The 9757-nt window shown below is 45.5% G+C and overlaps 1 protein-coding gene across 1 annotated transcript in view; it reads left to right on the top strand.

The window, feature by feature from the left end:
• LOC122559428 (beta-1,4-N-acetylgalactosaminyltransferase 3-like) overlaps positions 1–9757 on the top strand; it is a 211485-nt gene that overhangs the window by 166254 nt on the left and 35474 nt on the right. Inside the window, exon 11 of the mRNA XM_043708875.1 lies at positions 3214–3323. Within this exon, the coding sequence (XP_043564810.1) occupies positions 3214–3323 (110 nt within the window). The remainder of the gene's footprint in view (positions 1–3213; positions 3324–9757) is intronic.

Below are 9757 nucleotides of genomic sequence, written 5' to 3' on the forward strand. Positions count from 1 at the left end.
TCTCTGCTCTGGTCACTAGTGTCTCCGCTGTGGTCACTGGTGTCTCTACTCTGGTCGCTGGTGTCTCTGCTCTGGTCGCTGGTGTCTCTACTCTGGTCACTGGTGTCTCTGCTCTGATCGCTGGTGTCTCTGCTGTGGTCACTGGTGTCTCCGCACTGGTCGCTGGTGTCTCCGCTGTGATCACTGGTGTCTCTGCTCTGGTCACTGGTGTCTCTGCTCTGGTCGCTAGTGACTCTGCTCTAGTCGCTGGTGTCTCTGCTCTGGTCAATGGTGTCTCCACTGTGGTCACTGGTGTCTCTGTTCTGGTCACTGGTTACTCTGCTCTGGTCACTGGTGTCTCTGCCCTGGTCACTGGTGTCTCCGCTGTGGTCACTGGTGTCTCCGCACTGGTCGCTGGTGTCTCCGCCCCTGGTCACTGGTGTCTCTGCTCTGTTCACTGGTGTCTCTGCTCTGGTCGCTAGTGACTCTGCTCTAGTCGCTGGTGTCTCTGCTCTGGTCACTGGTGTCTCCACTGTGGTCACTGGTGTCTCTGTTCTGGTCACTGGTGTCTCCGCCCTGGTCACTGGTGTCTCCGCTCTGGTCACTGGTGTCTCTGCCCTGGTCACTGGTGTCACTGCGCTGTTCGCTGGTGTCTCTGCTCTGGTCGCTGGTGTCTCCGCACTGGTGGCTGATGTCTCTGCTCTGATCGCTGGTGTCTCTGCTGTGGTCACTGGTGTCTCCGCACTGGTCGCTGGTGTCTCCGCTGTGAGGTGTCTCTGCTCTGGTTACTGGTGTCTCCGCTGTGGTCACTGGTGTCTCTGCTCTGGTTACTGGTGTCTCCGCTGTGGTCACTGGTGTCTCCGCTGTGGTCACTGGTGACTCTGCTCTGGTCACTGGTGTCTCTGCTCTGGTCGCTGGTGTCTCCGCTGTGGTCACTGGTGTCTCTTCTCTGGTCGCTCGTGTCTCCGCTCTGGTCACTTGTGTCTCCGCTGTGGTCACTGGTGTCTCCGCACTGGTCGCTAGTGTCTCCGCACTGGCCGCTGGTGTCTCTGCGCGGTTGGCTGGTGTCTCCGCACTGGTCGCTGGTGTCTCTGCTCTGGTGGCTGATGTCTCTGCTCTGGTCGCTGGTGTCTCTGCTCTGATCACTGGTGTCTCTGCTCTGGTCACTGGTGTCTCCGCTCTGGTCACTGGTGTCTCTGCCCTGGTCACTGGTGTCTCTGCACTGTTCGCTGGTGTCTCCACACTGGTCACTGGTGTCTCTGCTCTGGTGGCTGATGTCTCTGCTCTGGTCGCTGGTGTCTCCGCACTGGTCACTGGTGTCTCTGCTGTGGTCGCTGGTGTCTCTGCTGTGGTCACTGGTGTCTCTGCTCTGGTCACTGGTGTCTCTGCTCTGCTCGCTGGTGTCTCCGCTCTGGTCACTGGTGTCTCTGCTGTGGTCACTGGTGTCTCTGCTGTGGTCACTGGTGTCTCTGCTATGGTCACTGGTGTCTCTGCTCTGGGCACTGGTGTCTTTGCTCTGGGCACTGGTGTCTCTGCTCTGGTCACTGGTGTCTCCGCACTGGTCTCTGGTGTCTCCGCACTGGTCGCTGGTGTCTCCAGCCTGGTCACTGGTGTCTCTGCTCTGTTCACTGGTGTCTCTGCTCTAGTCGCTGATGTCTCTGCTCTGGTTGCTGGTGTCTCCACTGTGGTCACTGGTGTCTCTGTTCTGGTCACTGGTGTCTCTGCTCTGGTCGCTAATGTCTCTGCTCTGGTCGCTGGTGTCTCCGCACTGGTCGCTGGTGTCTCTGTTCTGGTCACTGGTGTCTCTGCTGTGGTCACTGGTGTCTCTGCTGTGGTCGCTGGTGTCTCCGCTGTGGTCACTGGTGTCTCTTCTCTGGTCGCTGGTGTCTCTTCTCTGGTCGCTGGTGTCTCTGCTCTGGTCACTGGTGTCTCTGCTCTGGTCACTGGTGTCCCCGCTGTGGTCACTGGTGTCTCTGCTCTGGTCACTGGTGTCTCTGCTCTGGTCACTGATGTCTCCGCTCTGGTCACTGGTGTCTCCGCTGTGGTCGCTGGTGTCTCTGCTCTGGTCACTGGTGTCTCTGCTCTGGTCGCTGGTGTCTCTGCGCTGGTCACTGGTGTCCCCGCTGTGGTCACTGGTGTCTCTGCGCTGGTCACTCATGTCTCCGCTCTGGTCACTGGTGTCTCCGCTCTGGTCGCTGGTGTGTCTGCTCTGGTCACTCGCATCTCTGCTGTGGTCACTGGTGTCTCTGCTGTGGCCACTGGTGTCTCTGCTCCTTGGATGCTGCCTGACCTGCTGTGCTTTTCCAGCATCACACTCTCATCTTTGCTCCAGCTGCTGGTCACTGGTGTCTCATATCTGGCTGCTGGCATCTCCACTGACCACCAGCCCCACTTCTGTGGCCAAGACCGAGACAAGGAAGGAGAGAGGGAGAAAAAATGGCAAAGAAGATAAAGAACAGGCAGAGCAGAGGCGCTCTGGTTAAAGTGTCCTACTGTGCTGCCATCTTACCGGTTCACTACAGTAATGTCTCTATCTCTGGACTACGAGATCCATGTTCAAATCTCACTTCCCCTGAAGTGTGTAATATTATCTTTCAACAGGTTGATTACAGTTGTCTATAATGACATAATGCAAATGTCAATGGCTTCTTTGTGTGGTATACTGTTGAAAAAGCTTACAATGTTAATAAAGCATATGAACATGCTATTGCCTTCAAAATACATGGTCTTTTCAAAGTGAAGGAATCCTTCACAGTCTGTATGAGGAACTCATTTGAAAGAGGTTGCACCAGCTCCTAATGAATTTAAAATAAAAATATTTGACTTTGTCTTTTGGGAGAAAGTGAGTCGAGAGTGTAGTGCTGGAAAAGCCCAGCAGGTCAGGTAGCATCTGAGGAGTGTGAGAATCGACATTTTGGGCATAAGCCCTTCATCAGAAATGTCGACACTCCTGCTCCTCGGTTGCTGCCTGACCGGCTGTACTTTTCCAACACCACACTCTCGACTTTGCCTTTTGACCAGATTAAGGTTCTGTTGGATATTTCATGGAAAAGAAGAAACGAACAGTTTGTTTTTATGCTTAAAATCTATAGATTTTCATTAACTAAAGGCGGTGAGCCTCTAGTTTGGAGAGGAAAACCATAAGTGCATTAATAAATAAGACAATAACTCTCTTTTTGGCAGAGAATAACTCTGAGGTAGTGATGTAATATCTGCTTCACATTCTAATTTCAGTACCTCTAATTGATGAGTCCCATGTGCACAAAGTGCTGCCTGACTGTGTTTACAGACCCAGCTATATAATTAAAGGATTCCCGCTGCTCCGTTACCAGGGATTACAGTTTGTAAGTGTCTTTTCCTGTTTCTTTATGCATCATTAATGAAGATGTACAAGATGGCCAATGCTTATCATTTAGTAATGTTTCTTTCTAACATGGGTGATCAGCTTCCGGTCAAATTAATCCAGAACTTGTTTGTTATTGTTAACTCACCTGTGTATATTGCACACCAGGCTCAGTCAGTTTGCTAAACATGCTGTTACCAAATTATATTCTAATGGATGAGATGGGGGATTGCTAAAATGAAAACAGTGCATTCAGATCAGGCTAGAACATCCATTTTCAAATTCAGTTATTTTGGACCGGACTTCAATTCAGAACAGCTTACCAGTTGAAAGCACATCACACAAAACAGCTACAATTTCATTGAGAACTTTAAAAGAGAATCAGAATTAATTTCTGCATTGAAACATATAAATGGACCCCCAGTGCCATCCAATTTATGCAGGGTATATACGTTCATTACTTATATGTGCTTGCAAGCAAAGAAAGCTGTATATTGAGGAGGACTTCACTGGTAAACATTAAGCTGCAGTCGGTTGTAAGAACAAGAGAACATTTCTGGGTTTCTTGACCCTTTCACAGTCTCCCACATTACCCACCACAGGTGGCCCTTATGGAAAACTAAGCCAATGTGGAGAATTTTTAGTTTGTTGTTTTAAGAACCTGAGAAATAGGACAGGAGTAGCCATCAACCCTTTGTCCTCACTCTGCCATTCAGTGGGAACATAACAGATCTTCTACTTCAATACCGTAACAGATCTTCTATTTCAACACCATTTTGCTGCAGTATCCCTAGAATGCTGAAGTTTCTGATCTGTAGAAATTAGTCCATGTCAATCATGAATACCCTCAGTGACCGAGTCTCCATATCCCTTGGGGACAGTGAACTTCAATAATTCAGCACCATGTGAGAGAAGAAATTGATCCTCATCTCAGTCCTAAATGATCTTCCCCTTATAAGACTGTGTCTCCTAGTTCTAAATCAACCCAGCCAGGGAGAATATCCCTCCCACATCTTCCCTGTAAGTCCTGTATCTCCCCTGTCATTCACGCATCTCCCCTGTCATTCTTGCATCTCCCCTGTAATTTCTGCATTCCCCTGTCATTCCCACATCTTCCCTATCATTCTTGCATTTCCCCTGTCATTCCCACATCTCCCCTGTCATTCCCACATCTCCCCGGTCACTTCTGCATCTCATGTGTCATTCCCGCATCTTGCCTGTCATTCCCGCATCTCCCCTTTCATTCCTGTATCTCCCCGTCATTCCTGCATCTTCCCTATTATTCCTGCACCTCCCCTGTTCCTCCTTCATCTACCTGTCAAGCCATGAAAGGCATTTGTATGTTTGAATGAGATCACGTCTAATTATTTTAATTCTTGAGAGAATAAAGTTCCAGCCTACTTTAATGTTTCTTCAAAGAACATCCTGGAAATTACTATGGTGAACTTGTGTTGCGTTATGGTATCTATCAGTAGGTAGGGAGCCCAACATTGAGCACAGTACTCTAGGGATAACCTCGCTGAGGGTCTATGTTATTACATTTTCTCCATGCGAATTAGCAGTAACATTGTTCTGCAGGGTGCCAACTAAATCTTTTTGCCAACTGGTTTATTTCAAACTGGGATGTTGTCAGACTGTTCATTCCTCCTTTCTCTAATTAAGCCAAGTACCTTTGGTCATAAAAACCTCAGGATAATTTCTTTTTTAATCACATTTCTTAAGTGGTCAGCAGCTGCAAACTCAAAATTATTGAATCTTAAAGGAACATTTTTCATAAAAGAAACCCATTGAGGCATTTTTATCTTTGTGGGTTGGAGCAAATGAGTCACCCTTTCCTGATTCAGAATTGAAGTGATTCTCAGAGTGCTATGCACAAGGTGAACAGATCTATCAGCTGTGTGTGCCTCCCTGAGCTCACTAAGAGACCCTGTCCTCTTGGCAGATTAAGTGCATTGGGGAACTTGGTAAACAACTTTAATAGAGGGTGCAAATACCAACTGCAGTAATTAGACTTTTATTATCACAACACCTGGGCAGTATTCTCTCAAGTGCTTCTGGCTTGAATCTGTTTTTGTATTTTTCAGTGAACTGGAATGTATCGTCAAAACATTGTTGTTTTTGCTGATCCAACTGTTTGCTGCAAAATGTTGATTTCCCACCAAAAACACAAGTGACTGTTCAATTATTGTAGACAGTTAGAGGCAATAACAATCCATGAGTTCATAGAGATGTACAGCACAGAAACAGACCCTTCGGTCCAACCCGTCCATGCTGGCCAGATATCCCAACCCAATCTAGTCCCACCTACCAGCACCCGGCCCATATCTCTCCAAACCCTTCCTATTCATAAACTCATCCAGATGCCTTTTAAATGTTGCAATTGTACTAGTTATAATGCCTTCAGTAAGACAATCAAATCAATTACTGCATTGATAAAGATTATCTTTGATAGCGCTCATTCACCTAAAGTAATCCAATCAAAGTAATCATTAATTATTTTTGGTTTATGTAAGGATGAACTGATGATGCAGATAAGTGGAAAAATATTTTTTAAAAATAGTAAAACCTCAAGAAAGCTTGGAGAGATACTGATCTCTATGCAAGTGCCGTTTTAATTCAGAACTAACAATTATAGAGAAGGTCAACAGAGAGAATAGTCATCGAGTCATTGAGCACAAAAACAGACCCTTAGGTCCAATCAATCCATGCCAAACGTAATCCAAAACTAGGCTACTTCCACCATTTAACTCAAAATGTTAACTTAGTTTCTTTCTCACCAAGTCTGGCAGTATCTGTGGAATATTTCCAGCACTTTGTTTTAGTTTTAGATTTACGGAATTCAGATTTAGAAAAATCACATTTAACTGTTGTTACCCAGTATGTTATCTCTAAGTCTCGATTTTGCGAATTACCCTGTTCAAATTTGTGCAACTCCTGTTCTTATCTTAACCAGCTGTCTCCAGATTTGTATTCATGCTCATTCTGTAAAATAAAACATTCCCATGTTGTACTGACATCCACAAATTATTTCTGAAACAACAAAAAAGATGCAAGATAGTTACAGATATAAAAGGTTATTCAGTTCATCGTAATTCACCTATTGAAATAACCCTATACTCTCCCTGGTACAGCAACTAATGTTGGGTGATTTGAAATTTCTTTCAGTGAGAAAAGAAAGAGAGAAGAAGAGACTAGACTTCAGAGAAGTCTTCACATTGAAACATTAAAAAGTGAATATAGGTGCAGGAGGAGACCATTCAGCCCTTTGAGGCTGCTGCACCATTCAAAATGATCATGGCTGATTGTTCAACTCAGCACTCTCTTCCTACTTTCTCTCCATACTCTTTGATCCCTTCAGTCTGAAGAACTAATCTACATCTTTTGCGCAAGTTTTTAATGTTCTGGCCTTAACGGTTTCCTGTGGCAGAGAATTCCACAGCCTCACCATTCTGAGTAAAGAAATCCAATCTCATCTCTATCCATAATGGCCTATCCCCTTGCCCTTTGACTGTGGCCTCTGGTTCTGGACACCCCAGTCCTCGAGAACATCCTGCTTGCATCTGCTCTGACTAATCCTCTTAGATTTTTATAGGTTTCTATGAGATGCCACCATCAACACCCCCTACCATAATTTTTTCTAAACTCTCGTGAACATAGTCTTAACCAAAGCAGTCTCTCCCCATACATCAGGTCCATCAACACAGGATTCAGTCTGGTAAACCTTCCTTGCAGCCCATCCATAGCCAGAACATCTTTCCTCAGATAAGGAGATTGGCATGACACACAATACTGCAGGTGTGGTCTTATCAGTGCCCTGTACAATTGAGGAAATTGCTCCTGTACTCAAATCCTCTCACGAGGAAATCCAACATACCATTTGCCCTCTTCACTGCCTGCTTATCTTCGATGACTGGCATACAAGGACTCCAAGGTTTCTTGCACCACTTCCCTCCCTAATCTATCGCTTTTCTGATGATAATCTGCCTTCCTGTTTTTGCTACCAAAGGTGATAATCTCATATTTATCCACATTATTCTGCAACTGCCAAGCATTTGCCCACTCAGCTTATCCAAATCACATTGAAGCATCTCTGCATTCTCTTCACAACTCACCCTCCCGTCCAACTTCGTATCATCTGTAAACTTGGAGATATGGCACAGTTTCATCATCAAAATAATTAATACATATGGTGAGTAGCTGGGGTCCAAGCACTGATCCCTGCAGTACCCCACTCAGAAAATGACCCATTTATTCCTTTCCTGTCTGCCAACCAGTTCTCAATTCATTACAGTACACTACCTCCAATCCCATGTGCTCTAGTTTTGCTTGCTAGTGTCTTATCGTGGGGTCTTATCAAAAACCTTCTGAAGATCCAAATAAACCATTTGCTGACTCCCCTGTATCCTCTCCATCAGTTAGGTCCTCAAAAACTGCCAGCAAACTTGTCAAGTGCAGCTTCTCCTTTGTAACTTCATGCTGGAGCTGTGCTAACTTCCAAATATTTTGCTGCTGCAACTTTTATAATGGACTGTCACATTTTTCCCACAACCAAATCAAGCTAACCATGTATAATTCCCTGTTTTCTCCATGCCTCCCATCTTAAACTGTAGGGTTACATTAGTAATCCTCCAAACCACAGGAACTGTTGCAGAGTTGATAGAATTTTGGGAGGTGACCACTTGCGTTTAATCCTGTTCATTTCCCCAAAGCCATTTCCATACTAATACTAATATCTTAAAATTCCTCCTTTCCAGTAGATCTTAAGATGTCCCATATTTTGGGATGTTATTTGTGAAAATGGAACTAATGTATGTGTTTAAAAGAGACCTTGGAGTGCAGGTTCATAGTTCATTGAAAGTGGAGATACAGGTGGATAGGATAGTGAAGAAGACATATGGTAAGCTTGTGTTTATTCTTCAGTACATTGAGTATAGGATTTGCAACATTGGTTAGGTCACTTTTGGAATACTGCTTGCAATTCTGATCTCCCCGCTATTGGAAGTGTATGATGAAACTTGAAACGGTTCAAAAAAAGATTTACAAGGATGTTGCCAGGGTTTGAGCTATAGGGAGAGGCTGAACAAGCTGGGGCTGTTTTCTCTGGAAGGTCAGAGGCTGAGGGGTGACATTATAGAGGTTTATAAAACCATGAGGAGCATGGATAGGGTAAATAGACAAACTCTTTTTCCCAGGATGGAGGAATCAAAAACTAGAAGACATTAGTTTAAGGTGAGAAGGGAAAGATTTAAAAGGGACCTAAGGGACAACTTTTTCAGGCAGAGGGTGGTGCGTGTATGGAATGAGCTGCCAGAGGAAGTGGTGGACGCTGGTACAATTACAGTATTTAAAAGGCAACTGGATGGGTAAATGAATTAGAAAGGTTTAGAGGCCAAATGCTGGCAAATGGGACTAGATTAATTTAGGATATCTGGTCAGCATGCACGAGTTGGACTAAGGGGTCTCTTTCTGTGCTGTACACCTCTATGACTCTAATTGGTCAGCCATCTCTTTGTTCCCCATTTGAACTCCCCTGTTCCTGATTGCATTTTCTATTTTTTCTCGAATCTTTTTCTTTTCACATACCTATTGAAGCTTTTACTATTGGTTTGTATGTTCCCTGCAAGCTTTCTCTGTTTTTCTCTCTTAATCAGTCTCTTTGTCTTCCTGTGCTAGAACGTAAGTGATTGCTATTAGAGTGGGTGAGTTCTAAACCCCAGGTCCTACAAAGTAGGGTCTCCCTCCCTCCCTCCTCCTCTAACCTAAATTAAGAGTCCACAGACTTGCCACAAAAAGATGGTCTAAGGAAGTTTGGATCGAAAGTGAGGCTTCAGCTCAGGAATCTTTGACAAGGAGGTTGATTGAAGTGATTACGCCACAATTGAAGAGGGTGAAGACATGACTGCCCAGCTGGTTCAGTGCGCTACATGCTTAATGTGGGAGGTCAACGACTCTGGAGTGTCTGACTCGTATATGTGTGGAAAGTGTGTGCACATTCAGCTATTGACCGAGCATATTGTAGCACTGATTAAAGAACTCGAGGACCTTAGGCTCATCCGAGAGAACGAGATCTTTCTGAACAAGACCTTCAGCGAGGTTATTACACCAATCATGCCAGAAGAGAGCAGAAGAGAGCAGACGATGAGGAAGGCAGAGAGGAGACAGGTGCAAGAGACCCCGGGAGAAGTACCTGTCAGGAACAAGTTGAAGCTTTTGGAAACAGTAGAGACTGATGACACTGCCAGTCCGCAAGGCGGCCAGGTCTGTCAATCAAAAGTTGGCGCAGAGGCAGAGCGGAAGAGTCGGACATCGCACAGAGCCGTGGTAATAGGGGACTCCATCGTGAGAAGAACTGACCGGGGTTTTTGTGGCAGCAGACGGTATTTAAGGATGGTGTGTTGCCTTTCTGGTGCCAGGGTGAAAGACATCGCGGACAGA

This window comes from Chiloscyllium plagiosum, chromosome 19 (assembly GCF_004010195.1).
Source record: "Chiloscyllium plagiosum isolate BGI_BamShark_2017 chromosome 19, ASM401019v2, whole genome shotgun sequence".
NCBI lineage: Eukaryota > Metazoa > Chordata > Chondrichthyes > Orectolobiformes > Hemiscylliidae > Chiloscyllium > Chiloscyllium plagiosum.